This window comes from Balaenoptera ricei, chromosome 12, assembly GCF_028023285.1.
Source record: "Balaenoptera ricei isolate mBalRic1 chromosome 12, mBalRic1.hap2, whole genome shotgun sequence".
Taxonomy (NCBI): domain Eukaryota; kingdom Metazoa; phylum Chordata; class Mammalia; order Artiodactyla; family Balaenopteridae; genus Balaenoptera; species Balaenoptera ricei.
In genome coordinates, this window is record NC_082650.1 from 38,189,398 (window position 1) to 38,213,685 (window position 24,288).

The 24,288-nt window shown below is 34.5% G+C and overlaps 1 protein-coding gene across 1 annotated transcript in view; it reads right to left on the reverse strand.

The window, feature by feature from the left end:
* NKAIN2 (sodium/potassium transporting ATPase interacting 2) overlaps positions 1 to 24,288 on the reverse strand; it is a 1,008,072-nt gene that overhangs the window by 444,755 nt on the left and 539,029 nt on the right. Inside the window, exon 3 of the mRNA XM_059941958.1 lies at positions 250 to 330. Coding sequence (XP_059797941.1) covers positions 250 to 330 — 81 coding nt within the window. The remainder of the gene's footprint in view (positions 1 to 249; positions 331 to 24,288) is intronic.

Sequence of the window (24,288 nt, forward strand, 5' to 3'; positions counted from 1 at the left end):
GTACACAGTATGGTCACCGTAATAATCAATATTTCATTTAGTTTTGCTTAAAATAATAAAATGACATTTTTGTGACACACTGAAATGTTTCTTTGATGGTAGAAATGCAGAGAGATAGATGAGGACATCTTTCAATTTACCTTCATTCGAGGCGCATCTAAGTGACAAGAGTAGGGTGAGACTGCCTTACTTAGGAAGAGGCTTGTTAACACACAACTGATGACTCAGGCAAATCAGATGGCAAATTACCTTTGAGAGGTCCCCAGCCTCCAAATAGAAGCAGATAACAAACACATTCCACGTAACCCAGAGGACTAGCCAGACAGCATACTGTAGAAAAGCAAGAAAAATAACATAATTAATTTTGAATCGACTGAGTAAGATTTAAATAGAACTTGAACTTTTGAACACCAAATCTTAAGATTAGTGGAAAATACTAGATATTGTTTCTTTCTAAGGAACAGGATGAGATGTACATTTATCTCTAGTTTGATTTTTTTCCTCACTGTAATGGACTCTTATAGTACTACAGCTCAAACTTGCTTAGGGATAATTTTTTTGGTTTTTAGACAAAAGAAATAGTAGTCCACATTTCTGTTTTAAGAGGGAATGGTTGTGGTTTCTAGACATCTGAAAAAATGATGCCCCAGTAGATATATCAACTACAACACATTTAAAAGAGAACTCTTATCTTCCTTTAGCAAGATCAACCCAATGTTTGATAACATGTAGCCTTCCCCCAAGTTATCTAGGGTCATCTTCAAATCAGTTTTCATACCTCTGTCCCATCTAATCAGCTTCTCTTTGGCATCTTCTTTCCATTTATCCTTTCACCTTCTTATTTTATCCTCTTATGCTCTCCCACTTTAGTGACCATCTAGTTATTATCTCTAATTTTATTCTGTTGTCTATTTGGTATGTTTTCTTCATCAATGACAAAATTTTCTTACCAAGACACAGTTCTGAGCATTCAGAAACTTATTAAGTCCCTAGAAGGAAACATGCTAGAAAGACACTGAGGATACAAAGACCAATGATAAATTCTCCCTGAATTCAAGTCAAGTGAAAGAGGTAGATTAGAAAAGAGATGATTCTTATACAAAAATCATAAAAGGGTATATAGTCTGAGCTCAAGGAAAGAAGATGGGAAACGTGTATAAACTATGATGAGAAAAGGTAGTCCTGCAACGTTTAACAGAAGAGGTGAAACACCTTCCATAAGAGGTGAACCAAACTAATTTATGGATTTTACCAAACAGCAGTGTGGGGCATTGGAAAGGCCATGGTGGGAGGTTGCAGTAAACAAAGAAAGCAGCAGGTGTGAACTTAAAAAAAATGGAACAAGAGGCTACCATGTCATTTCTCTGTTAAATGAATACCAATGGCTCCCATTCTTTATATGGTGAGTTCCAAAATCTTTATTTTATAGTTCAAGGACCTCCATGATCTTGTACCATGTTATCTTTTCAGACACACGTTTCAGTTCATCTTTCAAGTCATTATGGACTATGGACACATTGGATTACTTGTTGCTCCATATACATGGAAAGCTATTTCTCACCTCTATGCCATTTTAATAATTTTATCTTTTAATAATTTTCATTTTAATAATTTTACTTTCCCTAAGTACTCCTCTTACCATCTATCAATTTTTATTTTTCTTCAGAAGTCAATATAAATATCACCTCTTGAGTGATATCCAATTAGAAATGGTGTATGCCTGCCTTGTGCTCCAATAAGATCTTGCTTGCTCGAATTTCATTCCAAATGTCTTATATCTAATTATTTGCATATTTTCCCCAGTGCACAATGATAAGCTCCTTGAGAGAAAAGACTCTTTCAATTAATGCTTATATCTCTAAGTTGCTAACTTAGTACTCTGTACAAAACAGGTACTCAGTAAATATTTTGTAAGTCAATCAATGAATGAGGAACAATACAGAAAAAAATCTTAACTATTTTCAGAAGCAGAACTCCTTCTACCCATTCCAGATCTGGTTTTTATGAGAATTCTATGATCATTCATATAGTGTGAGGACTGAGAGTCCTAAATGATAAGTTTATATAACAATAAACACTGACTCCACTGTTTTCCGGGGGATGCATTCATCTAACTGTTGAATATGTGCACTGCTCGTTGAGAACAAAATAAGAGCAAAACTAAATGATCCAACACAAAAGAAGGGGTTTGAGAAGTGAAGGCTGCGTACTGGAAATAGGGTCAGGAAGCTAAGCAGGCTGGGGCGTGGAACTTAAGTTTTAGAGCAGAGATCTAATGAGATGTCTAAATTTGGTCCATATTATAAAGTAGAAACTTGTTTCACAAATATTTTTAAATATTAAAATCTAGACTTATTGGGTTGTTTTGCAGATTTGGATATTAGTTTTAGAAATATAATGAAGTGCTGGGTCCCACTTTAAGAGTAAGTAGGTGGAAAAAAAAAACGCTTGTAAGTTCCTGTGACTTGGTTTATATGAGTGTAAGAAAGAATGAAAGCATGATCGACTGAAGTGTTTGATCATGTTCTTCGTTCCTGGTGACACACTTTCCCTACATTATTTATAATGGAGAGATAAGTAAGCACTATTTACTAAAAAGCAAAGGAGCGGGATAAGTAAAATATTTGGTAAGAGTGGATGAAACACACTGTATAACATATATTATATATTCCTGAAAGTTTGTCATTGGTAGTTAGGTTTCCTGACGAGGCATTAAAGAATGTCAATAGAAAAGCTATAGCTTTTCTATTTTGCAACTGAAATTATATTTTCAGATCATAAAATGCTGAAAATATTATTTGTGTCTATGTGGTACAATGGCATAATCACTATTTCATTATATGTTGAATATATAGTAAGAATTTGGAATTTTCTTCCAGATAAACTTAGATATCACTCATACTAAGTTATGCATTTATGTGTATGTGTAAATGTAAATTATACTTAGTTTGGTTTAAAAAATGAAGCTGAAAAAATTATGCTTTAGTCACCAAAATTAATAATTTTAGGGAAAGACAGGTAAGACAATGGGTCACATGCAAATAAATTGCATATAGAGATTAAGAACTTGCGACCTAAAGTTTGCGTCACTTAGGAGCTCTGTGGCTACATGCAAGTCTCACTACTCTTTAGTTTCCTCAAACGTAAAATAGTCTTTTATTACGAAGATTATGTTATATCATCCCCTCTCCTTGTTTCACTAATATGGAAGTAATCCCCACATTTTAATCTCCTTAGAATACTAAAAAAATATACTTTTTACATTAACTTTTGCAAAATATTTTTCCACCTAGTTGAACTTGCAATCTAGACTTTATTCCTTAATGAAACATGTTCTTCCCTAGAATAAGTTTCTTTTTTGATACATGAATGCCAATATTGATAGATGGATGACACTTTATAAAGCAAACCTTTTTTCATTTGGTTTCATTAAAACAATGATTTATTATTTATGGTTGACCATACTATATAATTATAAAGCATTTTCTATATCATACCTTATGAGTTGCTCTTTCATGGTATTTTTAGTAATGATTTTGTTCTTTTTTATCCCATTTCTCCTAGAGTAATCCAAAAGGATATGTCCAGAAGGACCATAATAAATGTTCCTTCTATATCTTTGCATTTATTTGCATTATTTTCATTTTATTGCATATTTAATTACAAACCAGTTAGCCTACAATGCACTCTACTTCGTTAAAGATTTACAAAAGAGAATTATCACCTTTAGTGGTGTGGCACCTTTAATAAACACATATGCAAATATATATAAATGGTTTAAATTATATTAGTGACTTTCTCTTTAAAACTATCACAGTTTAGAGAACTATTATTCAATAATATCATAATTATTAGAACAGGGGTCCCCAACCCCTGGGCCACGGACTGGGGACGCCCAGCAGGAGGTGAGCGGTGGGCAAGTGAGTGAAACTTCACCTGCTGCTCCCCATTGCTCGCATTACCACCTGAAGCATCTCTCCCACCCCCTCGACCCCCGGTCCATGGAAAAATTGTCTTCCACGAAACCAGTCCCTGGTGTCAAAAAGGTTGGGGGCCGATGTTTAGAAGATGAAAGAGCCTAGTACAATTCAATTACCAGCCACATTTCATAAGTGCTTAATTAGAAAAAGAGTTGGGGCAGTGAATCAGTTCATATTTGTTAAGCACCAGCTGGATGCAAGTGACTATAACAGAGGCTGTAGAGAAACATTACAAGATATAACTGAGTTGCTTACTCCCCTAAAATGATTTATGTTTACTATTGATATGCAATTGGTGTAATCTATAGGAACGTTTTCAGGTATCATTATTTTTTACTAGAAAGCAACACTCATATCAGTTTACCAATATCACTGATATTTTGCTGCTAGTGTGAAAGTAATAATGTAATCGGTTCTAATGAACTATGATAGAAGCATTCCTAAGAAGCATTGTATTAGCAAATCTGTCTTAAAAACAACTCCTTTAAGCAATATTTTAGAATTATTAACAATCAAGTGTTTTAATACTGACAGTGAGAATATTTTAATAGATATACATGTATACCCATAAAACAAATATCCCTGGTCAAAATGATTGGACTATAGTCACCTTTTGCTCAAAGCTAATTATATTTTAGCTTTATTTTCTCATTTTCAACAGCAGCATCATTTAATCTGCTTAGGCATTCTTATCACTTTCTCGTCCATTGTTATAATAAAAAAGAACAAAAGTGGCCCAAATAAAGCAGCTTATTTTCTAATTCTTGATCATCTTATGACCAGTGACAGTCTGCTTTATGATGTAAATCCTGTCTCCTAATTCATAAATCCTGTTACATCTACCTCATGCTATATAAACTTTCACTTAAAAGAAATAGCTAAATAAAATACACTACTATTACAATTATTAGTTTGATAATTAGCCAGAATCTGATAAAAATCCAATTCTAATCACAGATCACACTGCAGATCATTTAGAAGGGCAGGTTTCTACCTTCCTATTTTACCAGTGCTGCTATTATATGCTCAAGTTTCCTTGTGATTTTATGTTTATGCACACATTTTTAATGACAACCATTTTATAATAAGATTATATTTTCCCTCAATTACAGAAATTTCTTATTGCAGAAAATCTTTAAAATTTTGAACATCATAGACAGGAAATTGAGAAAATACCATACTTAGATATAATCACTGGTATCATTTTATTGTATATGTTTCCATATACACTTTTTTTCTATGAATATGTTTCAGTCATATATGTTTAAATAGGAATCTTGCTCTATATTCTGTTACCTGATTTTTTTGCACTTGATTAAAATGTCTCATTGAATATTCTGTAACATATGTTACAATGCAAAGATGCAGTGAGTTACTCAACTAATTCTCTACTATTTGATTTTGTGCTTTTCCTATTGTTCTATTTTGATCAATTACTATAAATTTGGATTTTGCTTAAAAATTTTTAGTTTAGTTTGACATATTAAATCATACCTGAAAATATTTTGCTTAAATGGACTATTTCTAAGACATACTATAAATGTTAGAATATCCAACAGGCATTATTTTAATGAACATATAAACATGGCTATTAAATTTTATGCAACTCCAAATAAAAACTGAATCCCCAAAGGCATTCTATTCTTCTTGAAGCAAAAAGTGGAAAATAATTCCCTTAGATTGAAAAAAAAAAATGATACTCATTCAGTATGAAGACAACTGTATAGAACTAATTTCTTTCCTTTTAACTCATGCAACATATTTCAGACAGATATTTACGGCCCACAGCCCTAAGGCTAGAAGGATTCCATTGAAAGAACTTTTGATACTAAATAATAATAAATCAAGTTATATAGGAACATCCTAATTGACATATGCAAATAAGAGATTTGAAAGGCTAATAAAACATAAGAACTAGTGAGAAAATACCAATCTACACTTTTAAAAGCTGAAATCTGTACATATTAAGAATCAGATAGTAGGGAGTTCCCTGGCAGTCCAGTGGTTAAGACTTCCCCTTTCAATGCAGGGGATGTAGGTTCGATCCCTGGGTGGGGTGCTAAGACCCCACATGTCTCAGGGTCAAAAAACCAAAACATAAAACAGAAGCAAAACTGTAACAAATTCAATAAGGACTTTAAAAATGGTCCACATCAAAAAAAAAAAAATCTTAAAAAAAACCCAATCAGATAGTAATTTATTCATGTATATTTGTTTGTATAGCAGGGTTTTAAGATGTAGATGTGTAATACATAGATTTGAAAGTGATACGTGAGAGAAAAAAAATCTTCAATCTATTAAAAAGGCAACTTGTGTTTATTGTCACATTCATCACACCTTGTGTCTAGAAGTGACATCAAAAAAGAGTGTTCATTTTTTCTAGTTAGCAAACAATTTAAAAGTGATATTTATTGATATTCTTGGTTTTTGAAATCATGGTTAAAAATTCTAATAAGAATGGTTCTTCCTGTGTTGAAGTTTCTTGGACTAGCCCAGTAACACTAAAGAAAATGAAATTGCCTCTGGTTCTGGTCATGTAGGAATTTGAAGATCACAGTCAAGATGACATTAGAATGCATTTTTAAAAAAAACAAAACTATTACCATGTGAATTCAAAAATTTTTGTATATCTGATACTGTTTTGTTTTTTTTTTTACTCCATTACTTTGATGTCCCAAACTTCCCATAGACCTGAAATTTGTGAATATTACTTGTTACTTTATATAGCTAAATAAATTAATTAATTAATTAATTAATTTTAAAAAGTCTTTGCAGATGTGATTGATAAAGATTTTGAGATGGGGAGATGATCCCGGATTCTCTGGGTGTACTCTTGTAAGTGGGAGGCAGATGGATATTTTACACACATAAATAGACAATATGAACAGAACAGACAGATTTAAAGGTTATATTCATGTGGTCACAAGCCAAGGAATCCTGTAGCTACCAGACTCTGAAAGAGGCAAGAATCAGATTTCCCCCAGAGCCTCTGGAGGTAGTATAAGCCTTGAGTTGGGCTCAGTGATACTGATTTCAGATTTCTGAACTCCAGAACTGTGAGAGAGTGAATTTCTGTTGTTTTAAGTCACCAAGTTTGTGAAAATTTGTTACAGCAGCCTTCGGACACTAATACAACCACCCAAATCTTCTCTTCTGTTTTCCACTGACCTGTCTTTGAAATGTAACCCTGAAGAGTATAATACCTAAGTACTTGTGGAGCAATGTAATTATCTTCAAAATTAAGATCCACTTTTTGGGGGCAATTATATCACTGCTTCAGAATCAGTCCATTGCTAACCTCTGAATGGCATGCAAACATAAATACCTTGTTTTACTTACATGCCTTATGTAAGTGCTGTGAAAGTCTTTGCTGGAAAATAAAAATATTCCTGTTTTATGAATTCCTGTTCTTAGGGTATGTCCAGCATTCTAACAATATAAGGCTGTTTTATTGTTTTCAGAAGTTATTGTATAAAGTTCTAGGATGCAGAAATCAATACATTTAGAGTCCTGAATATTTCCAGACTTGTAAAAAAAATTGTCAAAATGAGTTAAATACGTAGGAAAAGATACAATTCAAGAAACTCTTTATTCGGAAGCAAGGAAGAGGAAAATCAGGTGATAGTTATTATCAATATAATGGACTAATAATATTTAGTTGGGAAAATGAATTATATGATATCATTAAAATATTAAAAATTATAATAAATAACAGTCCTAAATTTATCAGCCATTGCGATTACCTTGAAAATTTAGAAAGGTCTTAAACTACTAATTGTTTATTAAATGTCAATCCAAATATTCTTCAGTATCACTTTTTAGCAGTTTAGCAATTTTTAGCATTAAACACTGAGTGAATACTGCCTGCCATATCTGACCCCATAGATTGAGTGGAAAGCATTATCTTCAGCTATATTCATATATTTTATGACTATTATGACCACTTTGAATACATGTATGGTTCTAGTTGATTAATGTATCCTAGGATACCTAAAAATGTTGAGTCCCCTCTCCATATAACAAATAATTAATTTAAAAAGATGCATTATCCATATATTGATTTATAACCTTTCAACTGTGCTTTATGAAAGAACTCATGGCACACATAGACAAAGGTACTATTTGTAAGGCTCAATAATATAAACAAAGAAGTTGGCTTGCAACTGAACGTGACTGACTCAGGGGCTCTGGCCACCCCAGATTCCTGAAGAGCTCAACATGCCAGCACATCTGCAAACTATTAGCTGTGACACTGTTGGGAAGTTCTGCTCAGAAAAGTCATACATAGTACACAATTTCTCTTCAAAAAGATAGTCTTGCTAATGCATCAAAAATAAAGTCTGCCTGCTCAATCTGCTCAGTAGGGTAGCTAGTTCCCCACATGTCTTTATATTCTTTACAGTCATCTAGAGGGTACTTCTGAATATCACACAGATGATCCAATTAATTGTGTAGCAGGTGTAGCAAATAGAGACAAATCAATGAGGCAATGTTCAACTCAGTAGCCACATGTAAACATAAATATATATTTAGAATAACTAGGTGCCTGGCTACTTTTTAGACTGCAATATCCATGTGGAAAATGTAGTTCCAAATTTATAGATGCTAATACATATGTACATGTTAGTAATGAAAAACTACATAATATTTTTCTCATCTTAGAAGCACTTTGTTTTTTCAATTTGCCAAACAGCTTTTCATTTACTATCTCAAAAGCAAGACTGAAATTACTAGCTTCAGGATCACTTTGGTAAGATGGATAAAATGAAAACAAAACAAAACAAAAAAGAGATTTAGTTAGGAATGCTTTTGGTTGTAAGGAATAAATATTGAACTACAGGTGGTTTAAATACTCGGGTTTTTAAAATCTTTTTTCATACATGAAGTCTGGAAGTGAGGTGCTGTTGGCTCAATGTTGCCATGGCTCTAGATTTATACCTTTGGGGTTTCCTTTCAAATCCTCACATAGTTAACACACCCTGCAAGCAGAAACGTGCTGGGAAGGAAAGATCCCTTCTTTCTGCAACACTTTGTTCTTTCAGGAAAGAAAAAAATTCCCAAATGCACTCAGCAGACTTACATCTCATTAAGTGAAACTGTGTCACATGCCTACTTTCCTGAACCCAATCACTAACAAAGAGGACTGGGATTATCATGGTTGTCTTATACCAATTGTAATTCATCCCCTGGACCTGAGAGAGGATCAGATCCCACTGAGAGCTCTGTTGACCATCCAAATATCTGAACAATAAAAATATCTGTCAGCAGAGAATGGGGGTTGGCAGGCAGAGTTGTCTGCCACTATAACCTATCCTAAATTTTTGTTTCCTTTAATATGCAAAAGTGAATAACTGCTATTTAACATTTCTTATGTGTGTCTTGTTTTCTAGAGAAATACTCAACTCTTTGCTTCAGTAAGACTATACATATTCAACTAAACAGAGAAGTAATTTAGTATTACACCCAAAGTAAGTATAAAAGATTCCAGACCATCCATGGAGGAAGCACACAAATCAGATGTAGTGCTTTGCAAACAATCTGCAAGATTCAACTTAAGGAACATACAAAGAGGAAAAATATACAGTGTTAGTGGTCTCATTGGAAATGTAAAACATCTATGTCTTGAGAAGGAAGAAAAGTATTATGGAAAATATTAAGAATATTCAAGTAAGGAAAACAGGGTCCTCTAATGAGTTAAAAGTAGAAAGTTAACAATGGCATTTTCAAAACTTATATAAATATGCTTCACTAAGATGTGGTAGATGTGTGGTGGTTGAGAATTTTGATTGAGTAAGCATAATCTACCACTTTTTTCCTTTTGAAATTAGAAAATATCTTGTCTCTTTCAACCAGAAAGGTTTTAATCTCTTCTTCGCTTTTCTATCCCCTTAGCTTTCATCTCAACTTCAAAGCAAGACTATAGTGAGGTAAACAACCTTCTAAAATATGTAAATTATCCTAATTGGGGTATGGTAAATCTATTAAAATAACCTTTAAAAATGTCTACTTGCTGTGCTTGGTTTAAAAACATCTAAGTACAGATACAGGTCTCTCTCTCTCTCTCTATATATATATGTATGTGTATATATGTCTATATATGTATGCATATATATATATTTGGTCTTACTTTAGGCTGAAACATTTCTATTGGGTGCTTTGTATGACATTAGACTGTAAGTATGGGGTGAGTATAAAGTTCTCCCAAACATTTAAAATTACTTAAATACAACTTCCTAACTTGCTTTTGGATAAAACGATTTGCAACAAGATTTTTACTGAGCGAATATTTTTTCTGCCTAAATAAGTGACAGGATACACGTTTACCAATATTTCATGTGATATGTCTTCTGAATACCTGCCTTCTTGATTGGATACTGTCAATAGTAAAAGCTTAGTCATACCATATTTGGTGAATACTGCTTGCTATACTGGTATGTTGGGCTCAAGAAGCTAAGAAGCCCACATAAATAAAGCCTCTTAAAGAGATAACTATATATTCAAATCTAAATGTTAGAGTGGAAAACTTAAAATCACTAGATTTTTAATTAATTAAATATCTGTATTGAAATGCATACTGCATAAGACAGAAGCATTGAATATAGAAAGCTTACCCTCAGAAGAGCTAAAAATGAATCATCATGAAATATTAGAACTATGTTTTTTATTAGTTGGTTTAAACGGGAAAGTCTCTTACAAGAACTTGGTCCAATGCAGAGCATAATTCAGTTTTAAGTTACGCATCTTTTCGCTGTGAAAAAGATACTCTGAAAATAATAGTAATAGTATCCAATAAAAATGTCTTTTTGGCCTTGTTTATGGTTTCCTTTGCTGTGCAAAAGCTTTTAAGTTTCATTAGGTCCCTAGAAGCAAGACAGTAATAAAGACAGACCTACTAGAGAATGGACTTGAGGATATGGGGAGGAGGAGAGGTGAGATGTGACAGGGTGAGAGAGTGGCATGGACGTATATACACTACCAAACGTAAAATAGATAGCTAGTGGGAAGCAGTCGCATAGCACAGGGAGATCAGCTCAGTGCTTTGTGACCACCTAGAGGGGTGGGATAGGGAGGGTGGGAGGGAGGGAGATGCAAGAGGGAAGAGATATGGGAACATATGTAAATGTATAACTGATTCACTTTGTTATAAAGCAGAAACTAACACACCAAAAAAAAAAAAAAAAATTGCCCACCCCCCCCCCCAAAAAAATGTCTTTTTGATTTCATTTCTAGCTTTTAAAAACACAAAGGTAAAGATATAGGTTTACCTGATTAATTAAGCTTTTGGTTTCATGTGCAAACTTTGATTCATAAATGGAATACAAATCAACAAAGTGTGTTTTTGAAAAATCGATTTAGCGATTTTCTTAAATTCACTTATTTTTTTATTTCTTAATTGTGGTAGGCAGAAAGATGGCCCCTCAAATATATCTGACCCTAATCCCCAGAACCTGTGAATATGATGAATTATTACTCCTGTGACTGTGTTATGCCATAGGCAGCGTTGACCTAAAATAAAGGAAATTATCCAGGTGAGCCTAATCTAATCACATGAGTCTTGTAAAGCAGATAGCTTTTTCTGGCTGGTGGCAGAAGGGGAAGTCAGAGAGATATAAAGCACGTGAAGCTGCAAACAACCCCCAGCAAGTAGTCAGCGAGGAAATGAGGACCTCATTCCTACAATCAAATGGAATTGAATTCTGCCAAAAACCTGAATGAGCTGGATGAAGACTGTACCCCAGGGGCTCCAGACCTGAGCCCAGGACAGTCACTATCTTGATTTCTGTCTCCTTAGATCCAAAGCACAATACTCAGCCAAGCCCACCTGGACTTCTGACCTACAGAACTGTGAGAGAATAAATGAATGGGTGTTACTTTAAGCCTCTAAGTTTGTGGTAATTTGTTATGCAGCAATAGGAAACTAATACATTAATATTGAGGTTTTCATTTTTTTAAAAAATACTTTTAACTGTCAACTTATTTCCCACAAGGGCCAAGTGCTATAAATACAGTGTATATTACGTAGACTGGATCTAACAGACTCTTTCAGACTGACTTTTAGTATAGGTATTTCCTTTTGAATTTTAAGACATTTTGATATACTACATCAATTTGCCTATATTTTTTTCTAGAAACAAAATTGTTATCATTATTTATTAAATTAGTTATTTCATAGAAAGGTATATCTAGAAGTTAGGAGACCTGGGTTCAAGCCCTATCTCCATAATGAATCTACCTCTATAATTTGGACAATATTGGTATTTCTATCTAAGTTTGAAAATAACATTCCTAGATGAATGCAAGGTGATTTACTATTATTTTTTTGGAGAAGTAGACCCTTTCTCACATTACAAGTGTTAGCTGCAGTGCCCATGGGCTAGCCCAACAATGGTGATAGCAATAAACAGAATGTTTCACTCCTTATGTCAGCCACTTAAGACAGTCAATCATTTTTATTGGATACAATGATTGCAGAGTGATATCAACCAAAAGTATTAGCACTGGCAATCACTTTTTGTATCATTATACAAGAACTCTTTTATAAAGGATGTATTCACCATTTCTTAAGGAATGTATCTTAAGAAAAAACTGTCAGCCTTCTTAATGGCCATCAAGTAGATACATTCTTTGCAAGACTGACATTATGTGATCAAATGTGTTGCTGCTGGTAGATAGGGCCTTGGAGAGTATGTAAAAATAATGTCCCCAGATGTGTATATCTTAATGTGCATTTAGTACTAAAATGACCTTTGAATGAGGGCTTAATAGATATTAACTTTCTAGAAAGATGAAAATAAGGTCAAATAATGATGATCTGCAAGTCCCAATAATGGATAGTTATGTTTCATTATACATATGAGTTTCTTCTAATCTTCTGCTTGCTTTTTTAGTCACCTAAAGGCTAAAATGACTAATTCTCAGCTTAAACATGGTATTCAAGTATAAAAGCTTTAAAAACTATCTTCCTCTTAAAAATATTTTCTCCTACTCAAGGGTAAAATTGAGTTTAGTCCAAATCAGCCTAAGAAATCAAGTTTTATATTTGGCTCTAAAACAGTTATCATATCTTCATCAAATTTATGACTATTTAGCCCAGGTGTTAAGAATAGGCTATGGTCTTAGATTGGATGCCTACATAGACTCCTTAGAGTTTTTCCAGCTCGTTGTCTATAGAACAGAAATCTTTTTAAAAAAATTTCTGCTCTTTATTTTTTATTTTTTAAATTGAATTATAGTTGATTTACAATGTGTTAATTTTTGCTGTACAGAAAAGTAATTCAGTTATATATATATATATATATATATATATATATATTTATATATATATATATTCTATTTTTGAATATTCTTTTCCATTATAGTTTATTGTAGGGTACTGAATATAGTTCCCTGTGCTATACAGTAGGAGGACCTTGTTGTTTATCCATTCTATATATAATAGCTTTTATCTGCTAACTCCAACCTCCCGCTCCATCCCTTCCCCAATCCCTTCCCCCTTGGCAACCATAAGTCTGTTCTCTATATCTGTGAGTCTGTTTCTGTTTCGTAGATGGGGTCATTTGTGTCATATTTTAGACTCCACATGTAAGTGATACACAGAACATAAATCTTAGCAGAGACACATGCCTTGCAAATGTAAGGTTACAAGGTGTTATAAGGTAAGTGAATGTGAGGAATGGTGAAAATTCATCCAAACTGTTTGTAAAATCATGTGCCCTATTTATTGTTGATTCCTTAATAGTTTCATATTCATGTGGAAATGATATTTTTTCTAATAGATCATACATAAAAATTGAAAATCTTTTATCAATTTATTTCAGTACAAACTTATTTCTGTGTAAAATTTCAAGATTACAAACATGTATTTGAAAGAAGTACTATTCAAATAAAGCATTTTGGAACTCAGATTGTAGTGGATGCTGTCTGGTGGGTGGGCACTGCCTAGGTGCCCCTTTAGGACTGAAGCACTAATCATTATCCAGCTGCCAGAAGTGTTGCCTGTTGATAGCTCACAGCCAAGTTCCTTATCAGGAATTACCCTTGGTCAAAGTGAGCTGTCTTGCTTATGATTTATGCTCACCTCCAGGAGCAACCCTCATCTCATGCCTGGTTAATACTAAAGTTCAAAACTCCCAGACCCTCGTCTTAATTCTGTACATTTATGAAGACCAGCACAGTTTCAGAGCTCTACATGGGATCAGCTGAGGCTTCTGTTGGCTGTACTGAAGTTAAACTTCATCTGACCAGTCTTGCTTCCCTCACTCTATTACAGGTGTTGTCCCTGGGAACACTCCCCTTTAAATGACGTGCATGTGAATTTCCACCTCCGAATCTACTACAGAAAAACTTGACTAACAATGATTGAAAATAGGAGTGGTCCTGGAAAGCAGATATTAAAGGGGAATTTTGGACCTAGATCACTTCCTGATGCCTGGCAATGAGGACCTCATGATAGGAATAGATGGTGTAATGAAACTCTTGGCATACAGTAGCACTAAAACTATTAACTTTTGTACTGGTGGTGAACTGGGATGACTTATTTAGCTATAGATGAATAACTAACCTGCCAGCAACAGAGCAAGGCTGAGTCCCCAGCATGGCACAACTCCTTGAGAAGACCAACAGCCAGTCTATAATAGATGATTACATTGAATCCCTTCTATCCTAAAAGTGGGAGTGATTCATCTGGGCAGAAGTTGAAATTCTAAGTATAGACTGTCTTTCCTGCTTCTAAGTTTTGGAAGAACCACTAACTGAGGTCTTAAAGGATGTTTGACTCACCAACACAGGGTCCCCCAAAGCACTGCATTGATACAAAGGACACACTTTATAGTTAGGAAAGGATGGAAGTTAACAAATGCCTATGGGATCTATTGGTGTCATAGCACCCAGAAATTGTCAGTCTGACAGACTCATCTGACTTTTGAATTTGCAAATGGGGTGCTAACTTGGAGATGATACTGTACAAGGCTAGGTGTCTTCCTACAGGATGCAGTAAATGCCCTACGTGAATGACTATGATATGGTGTTGGGTCTTGAATAGGTAGAATACACGGATCTGGGAGCGGAGGAGCGAAAGCAGGAGTAGCTCTGCTCAGTCACTCACTGTGATGTATTTGGAGAATTTGTCCTTCCTGTCCCCACAAATTAGCCTTTGTGGATCTAGATGTCCTGGGTTCCAGAGGGAAATACTTCCACTAGAGGACAAAGCAAAATTTCCACTAAACGTAAGCTATGGCTGCCACTCAGTCACTTTTGATTCTTTGATCTAAGAGACCAGCAGTGATGAAAAGAATCACCCTCTTGATAGGGGCAATATATTATGGTTATCAGTGGGGCCAGATAAGAATATATTTGGTACCCTGGTGAAACAGTGGGGCATCTCTTGCTAATCCCTTACTCAGTTTTAATGGCAATGCATCAGAGAAGTAACCATGGCTTGACAAGCATAGTGAACAGTAACTTATATTCCTCACGGTTGAGGGTCTGGATTAACCTAGTAGATAAGCTGCCTAGACAGGTAGATGAAGGTCCAGAGAATATAGATAAAATGGATAGTGCAGAATACTCCAAGAGCAACTGCAGAGGTGGAGCTGCAGTTTGTCCCATTGATCTTGTAAGTTCACTTTGGAAAAGAAATCAACTAGTAGAGGGGGTGTTTCCAAATTGGATGACAGTACTACCTGAAGCAGGTGGATCTGTATAGTGCAAGGTATGGATTGAAGAGAATCCATGGTGCACCATCTAGATCTACCTTTTAGCATTAAGTGCTTACTCTTCCAGCATGACTAATTAATGTCTCACAGCTAAGTCCCTCTCAAGGAATTGCCCCCTGGTCAAAGGGAGCTGCATAACTCAAGGTCATGTCCCACTCCTACAGGCAGCATACAGCCAATGACAGGTCCATGGGGGAATACAAAGGCCTTCCCATCATTCTCCCAAATGTGGACATATATGAAAGATCATCATGGCTTTAGAGTGCCCCATAACATAAAAGGATTGCAACTGCATTGCAGTCCCAATTTTTCATCTACCCAATCCTGTCTTTGTTCTTAAGAGCACACTCCAATAAACTTGCTGAATATAAATCTCTGTCTCTGAGTTGGTATCACGGAGAGCCTGACCTATATGTTGAAGTTACTACAAGTTATAGAAAAGAAAATGTCCCCTGAATTTCTTCAGCAAAAAATGAGATTTCATAAATCACTTTGATGAAAATACCATAAGTGTAAATGAAATACTAAAAACACTGTAAGAAATAAGCAAGAATAGGGCTCAATTCCATGTGAAAATTTATAAGCCAGGATCAATATCTGAAACACTCTATTATTTTACAAATATATTACAGATTTTTTAGAAAATCACACAGGTTGTGACTATTTTCAAGGGTTTACCATCCAAATGTCCAATAATATATCAATAATGTCTGTACCATAATTTCAACAAAGCTGTCCCCAGTGTGTAATACACACAGACTGTTCCTAAATAATATACCCAGCCATTTGCTTCTGGCTTCTTCAGCTGAGTCTTCCTTTCCACTTAGATTTTTTTCCCTTTCCTGTCCTTTCACCTCCCATGCACACCTATAAAATCATATGCTTACCCCATATTGTAAGGAAAGTGACAATATCCTGTACTTTACAAATTTGTTATTATTTTAAATATTTTAATGTGAAAATATTTTATTTTTGAAGACAATGATATGGAAAACCATAATTCATTAAATAAATCACTATATATCTATTTTTAATTCCAAACATATTCTCTCTGTCAGTGCAGAGTAGCCCAAAATAATATGGTTATTTGTGAAGGCATCCACATACATATTCTAATTATTATTTCCTAAGCCCTTTCATTTTTTTTTCTGGCACTTTATACATTTATAAGTATAATATGGAATGATTGTATTGACATTTACAGATAATAATAGAATCATTTATTACCAGTTCAATATGTACTAAATACTGCTAAAATAAGTTTACATCATTGCCTCTTTCAATCCTCAGATAATTCTATCAAGTAGGTATTATTATTCCCACGATAAAATTGAATGAATAGACACAAGACTACTCACCTCTCCTATTCAACATTATACTATATAACTTAGGCAGCACAGGAGAATGTAAGAAATCAATAAAAAGTTAGGAAGGAAAAAATTAAACTTTCATTATTCATAGATGATATGATTATTTACAAGAGAATTGGCAGAAAAATTATTAGAGCTAATTAAGAGTTGAACAATGAAGGATGATCAATACAAAAAAATCTACTGTGTTCCTATAAACAATGAAATATAGCAAGAAAATATCATTTTAAAAGTTATTGGTTCTGGACTTCCGGCTTCTGGACACTTGAGATGTAAATTATGTAATTTTTTTTTTTTATTCTTTCAAACTTTTCTTTAGAAACCAAACATATCAACAAGGGCAGGGAAAGAAAATACATAGTATCTTCAATAACACTTGTTGACAAAGAATCACCATATATAAACCCCAAAATACGGGTGGATGTGGCCAAACCATTAAAAGATCTGAGTAATAGAAGTTACAGGAAATGAAAAGGGATGTCTGATGAGTCCCATGAGCCACAGAACCTCTAGATCATAAATAAAACTTACCTCTAGAAGTTAAGGCCCTCACACTGAACAGAATCCTGGCTTCAGATTCTTCGAAGGGTTGGCCAAAATTGGGGAGTCACGTGTGGGTGCAAAAACTGAGTGGCTAAGGTCATTAAGTGGGGGGAGGGGAGATGGGGAACAGTTGTGGTCATATATGTCCTCCAGGTAGAATTACTTGATTCAGCAGATAAAATATTGTATGGAACATATTTACACTAAAAATAAAATGTTGTGTACTGGAAGATCAAATTATACCAGGCATCTATATTTTATCTGGCAACTCTACCTCCAGGGTTTCAGAAATATCTAGAAGTATAGAACCTCACCCTGAATTAATACTACTGGAGGTCAAAGAAAAATGAGCAGAGCAAGAACACTGGAGATAAAGAAGAGATAAATACTAGAGGGAATGAATAGGTCAAGAGATAGGAGATCCCCCCAAATCTTGTAACTGCAAAATATGTCATCTACAGATTGAACACCATCTGGAAACACAAGGTTTTCTGGAAAAGATAACTTCCCTGAATTAGACTTAGGTCAGAGATGGAGACATGGATACACAAAAAAACCCATAATTTGAGAAGAGGTACCCCTAGAGTGGTGAAGCAGTGAAAGCTATTTTGATCCATCTCTGCATTCTCCACAGCAACCTCTTCATAAAAGTCATAGAAATTCTATTTTATTCAAACTAGGGAAAAAATAAAATAAAATCACCACCAAAAAGTGTAGCCACAAAAGATGAAAACTAAATCCTAATATCTCAAAATGAGCTAAAAAAAATTAAGAAAACAGAAGACTGAAATAACAACAACAAAAAGAAATAGAAAAGTTCAGAAACTGAATGGTTATACAATAAGAAGTGGCAAAAAAAAACAAAAAGAAAAAAAACCTGACAGTTCTCAAGCAAGAGTAAGAAAAAAAATCTTCAGAAAGGATGATGGAATTAAAAGGTATATAGTCAAAGAAAAATACACTGTAAGGTAAATAAATGAAGTATAGGAAGGTGTAAAGGATAAAATAGAAGAAAAAAAAGGAAAGTAAAAAGATTAAGAAAATTATACACACACATGCGCGCGCACACACACACACACACACAGAAAACAGGAGTCACCAAAGAATGAAATCAAAGAAAAGAACAGAAAAATATTTAAACCCTTAACTCAGTAAAATTTTCTTGAAATAAAAGAGCACTCATTTCACATATTAAAAACCAAAATTAACTTAAAACATAAAGGAGACATATGCCAGTAAAAGTATCACATTTTAAAAACTGAGGTATAATTTATATATGATAAAATGCATAAATTTTAAGTGTGCAGTTGTATTAGTTTTGACAATTGTATAAAGCCATGTAAGCAGCACTCCAATTAAGATATGCATTTATAGAACCCAAATAATCACCCCCAACGTAAGATTCTACTGTTTTGATTTTATTAACATAGCTTCATTTTCCCTTTTGTAGAACTTCATGTAAATGGAAACATAAGGTATACAATGTCTGCCTTCTTTGATTGCACAGAGCGTTTCTGAGATGAATCAATGTTATTGCTTTTGTCAGCAGCTTATTCTCTTTTATTGCATTACACTTTATGAATACATCCAATGTGTTTACCCATTAATCTATTGATGGATATTTGTCTTTTTTCCTGCTTCTCAGCTATTAAGAATAAAGCTGTTATCAATATTCATGTACAAGACTTTCTGTAGACATAAATTTTCTATTTCTTTTGGATAAATACTTAGAGGAGTGGGATTGCTGGGTCATAGAGTATGTCATTTAAAAACAATTGCCAAACTGTTTTCTACAATGTTTGAACCATTTTATATTCCCACCAGCAATGCATGAGAATTCTACTTGCTCCAGAGTCTCTCTGGCAATTGGTATTGCCAATCTTTTTATTTTAGTTATTCTAGTTTGTGAAGAAGAATCTTAGAGAGTTTTAATTTGCATTTCCCTAAAGTTGAATGTATTTTTATGTGCTTATTGGTCAGATATTATCAATGAAACAAAAATCTAATTCTTGAAAAAAATCAACAATAAAATTAATATCAAGACTGACAAAGAAAAAAAGAAGACAAGATACAATATCAGAAATGAACAGAATGTCCAATATTCAGACACCTGCTGACATCAAAAGGATAATAAGATACTGCTACAAAAAACTTTAGACAAATACATTTGACAAATTAAATGGAGTGGACCAATTCCTTGACAGGCACACATTATCAGCTTAACAAATATGAAATAATTTGAATAGCTCTATCACTATTAAAGAAATTTCATTCATAATTTAAAAACTCCTGAAAGAAAATTTCCAGGCCTAGATGACATGAGAAAATTCTTCTAAAATTTAAAGATTTAACACTGATTCCACAAAATTTCTTCAAGTAAACAGATGTGAGAACACTTTCTAATTCATATTATGAAGTCAGTATTACCCTGATAACAGAACCCCAGACAACAGTGCAAAAAAATAAAAAGAAAAAAGAAAATTACATACAAATGTCCCTCATGAATACAGATGTAAAAATCCTTAACAAAATGTTAGTCCTTGAAATTCAGCAATATAGAAATATATCAATCTTCATGACTAGTCTAAATTGGGATATGCTTTATGTAAAATCTGTACATAACGGTTTTGAAGACTCAGTACAAAAAAAGAATATAAAATATCTCATTAACAATATATATTTATTACATCCTGAAATGGTATTATTTGGATATATTGGGTTAAATAAAATATATTATTAAAACTAAAAAAGTATATTAATCAACTATAATCAACTATTAAAATAGTATTTATTTAAGGGATGCAAGCTTATTCAGTATTTAAAAATTGATCAATGTAATCCATTATATTAATAGGTTAAAAAAGAAAAAAAGAAACACATGATTATGTTGATTGATGCAGAAAAGCATTTGACAAAATTCAACACTAATTCATGATTTAAAAACCAGGAATAGAGGTGAATTTCCTCAATGTGATAAAGATCATCTAAAAAATGCTTACAACTAAAATCATACTTTATGTTGAAATACTGAATGTTTTCCTTCTAAGATTAATAACATGGCAAGAATGTTTGTCCCCACCATTCCTTTTAAAAGTTTGGAAGTTCTAGCCAGAACAATAATACAAGAAAATTAAATAAGAAGCATAATGGTCAGAAATGAATGAAGATAATTGTCCCTATTTATAGATGACATGATTGTGTATGCTGAACTCAAAAGGACTCTACAAAAATCCTCCTAGAAATAGTAAGTGAGTTATGGTAGGTAAAACATTACAAGAGCAATATACTGTATTTCTATATGCTAGCAATAAACACAGAAATTTAAAATACAATACCATTTAAAATCACTCAAAAAACCCAAAATATTCAGGTATATATCTAGAAAAACATGTACAAGATTTGTATGATGAAAACTATAAAATGCTGAGAAAGAAATCAAAGATGATCCAAATGAATGGAGAGACATACCACATTCATGAATTGGAAGACTCAATATAGTGAAGATGCCAAATTATCCTGACTACAGGTTTAAAGTACAGTTAAAATGATCACTATCCAAATCCTAGCAAGATTTTTTTCATAGATATAGACAAGATTATTATAAAATTTATATGGAAAGGTAAAGAAATTAAAGTAACCAAAGCAACCTTGAAAAAGAATAAAGTGAGAGGAATGACTGTATTGATTTAGTAGTTACAGTAATCAAGACAGTGTAGTATTGGCAGAGAGATAAACACATAGACTAATGGATCATAATAATGAACTCAGAAAAAGTGCCATACAAATATGTCCAACTAATTTTTGACAAAGGTACAAAAGCAATTAAGTTGGGAAAGGAGAGTCTTTTCAAGAAATGTTATGAGAGCAACAGAATATCCATAGGCAAAAAATAAACCTGGACCTAAACCCTACACATTACATGAATATATTCAAAATGGATCATAGATTTAAGTATAAAACATAAAACTATAGAACTTTTAGAAGACAGTATAGGAGAAAAATCTTTGGGAACAAGGACCTGGTAAAAAGTTCTTAGATGACACCAAAAGCATGATACATAAAATTAAAAAAAATGAATAAATTGGACTTCATCCAAATTAGATATTTTGTTCTTTGAAAGACTCTGCCAAACTACTTTCAGAGTGGCTGTACAATTTTATATCCTACCAGAAATGTGTGATAGACCCAGTTTTTCCACATCCTCACCAGCTTTGGTGTGCCATTTTTTTTTTTTTTTTTTTTAATTTTAGCTGCTGCAATAGGTATGTAATAATATCCCATCAGGTACTTAGTTTGCACTTTCCTAATGTCTGATGATGTTGGGAATGTTTTTCATGTGCTTTTTTTTGTCATCTGTATATCCTCTTCAGTGAAATGTCTCTCATGTCTTTTGCCCATTTTCTAATTGTATTTTTTTTTTCTTTTTTTGGCCATGCCGTGTGGCAGGCAGGATCTTAGTTCCCAACCAGGGATTGAACGTGCATCGCCTGCAGTGGAAGTGTGGAGTCTTAACCACTGGACCACCAGGGAAGTCCCTGTATTGTTTGTTTTTATACTATTGAATTTTGACTTTTTTTATATATCCTAAATGTGAGTTCTTTGTCAGACTTGTGGTTTGAAATTATTTTCTCCCACTGTGCAGATTGTCTTTTCATCCCTTCAGCAGGGTCTTTCACAGAACAAAATATCTAATTCAGATGAAGTCATTGATTTCCACTACTCTGTTTTCTAATTCACTGATCCATTCCTCTGTATCATGTAATGTACTATTGATTCCTTCTAGTGTATTTTTTATTTCAGTTTTTGTATTCTTCAGCTTGGTTAACTCTTTATATTTTCTCTTTGTTAAAATTCCACTGTGTTCATCCACTCTTCTCCTGATTTCTTTGACCATCTTTATGATCATGATCATTACATTGATCTCTTTATCCTGTAGGCGGCTTATCCTCGCTGTTTAGTTCTTTTTCTAAGGTTTTGTCTTGTTCCTTCATTTGGAACAGATTCCCATTTCCTCATTTTGTCTAATTCCCTGTGTTGATTTCTATGTATTAGGTAGGTTGGTTACGTTTCCTGATCTTAGAGAAACAGCCTTATGTAGGAGACATCCTAGGGGACCAAGGAGCACACTCACCTCTAGTCACCAGAGCTATATGCTCTAGTGGCACCCCCTATGTGGGCTTCATGGGACCGTCTGTTATTGATGGGCTGACTACTGTGGGCACACAGGTAGACAGGGCTGGCCCCCAGTCCAGTTGGCTGCCAGGCCCTGCCTTGGGTGGTGCTGACAGCCTGCCGATGGGCGGGGCTGGATCCCTACATGGCTGACCTCATGGCCTGAGGGGTCCCGGGACTGGTATTGGTCCACTGGTGGGCAGGTAATCCCCTGGCACTAATAGGCTAGAGAGAAGACTCCAAAATGGCAAGCTGCCAGGGCCACTGTCCTTATAGTAGCATAAGCTCCCAGAAATGTCTGCTGCCAGCATCTATGTTCCCAAAGGGAGTCCCGGTTGCCTCCTGCCTCTCTGGTAGGCTCTCCAAGGTCAGCAAGTGGGTCTGACCCAGGCTCCTTTCAAATTACTGCCTCTGCACTGGGACTCGGAGTGTGTGAGATTTTGCACACACCATTTAAGAGAGAAGTTTCTGTTTCAGACAGTACTCTACCTCTCCCGTACAGAAGCCCCACTGATCTTCAAAGCCAGATGTTCTAGGGGCTCATCTTCCTGTTGCGTGACTCCTGGGCTGGGGAGGCTCAGCGTGGGGCTCATACCCCTCACTCCTTGGGGAGAACCTCTGCAATTGTAATTACCCTCCTGTTTGTGGGTTGCCCACCTGGGGGTAGGGGTCTTTATCATATCACATCTCTAACCCGCAAATATCCATCTCATTGCAGTCCTTCTTTATAGCTTTCGTTGTGGAAAATCTTTTCTGCTGATCTTCAGGTCATTCTCATCATTGAGAGTTTCTCTGTAAATAGTTGTAGTTTTGGTGTGCCTGGGAGAGGAGGTGAGCTCAGAGTCTTCCTACTCTGTCATCTTGGCCACACATTCTGTCTTTTATGAGTTTCTTAGGAAAAGAGTCAAAGGGTCATGGAAAATTTGAAATAATCAGTGAAAGAAGAGATGAAAAAGTGATAAAAGGAAGGCAAGACTGACATGGTTTGGATGATTTCTGTGAAAATATGTATTCCAACCATCTGTACTTCATTAAATGCCCAAAAAATACTGAATTATTGACCACTGGCTTTGGGCACTATGGTCGGTGCTAACTTTGAGTTAAAACCTCACACACTGCCTGCTGCCATGTGGCTCACAGCCCACACCAGGCATGGAAACACTGGGTAGTTACAGATTATTTAGTAATTAGTGTGTTATTTAGATTAGTGTGATGGAAGTTAGCTCAGCGGGCACTGGGAATACTTAGGGGCCTAACTTTGCCTTGCTGTTAGTGTGAAGACTCACTCAGGTCGCCTCGAAAATCAGTGAGACAACAAATTTCCATTTCCTAGCTAAAGCTGCCTTTAATGTCCTCATTTATCATCCTCTGTACAAAGCAGTTCTGGTTTATAGTTGAAACTATTAGCTGTTTGAGAACCCATAAGCACCCTAAAAGGTATCACAGCTCGATCAAGTTCACCACTTTAAAAAATGGATAAGGCAGTCATTGTACCTCAGGGTATTCATT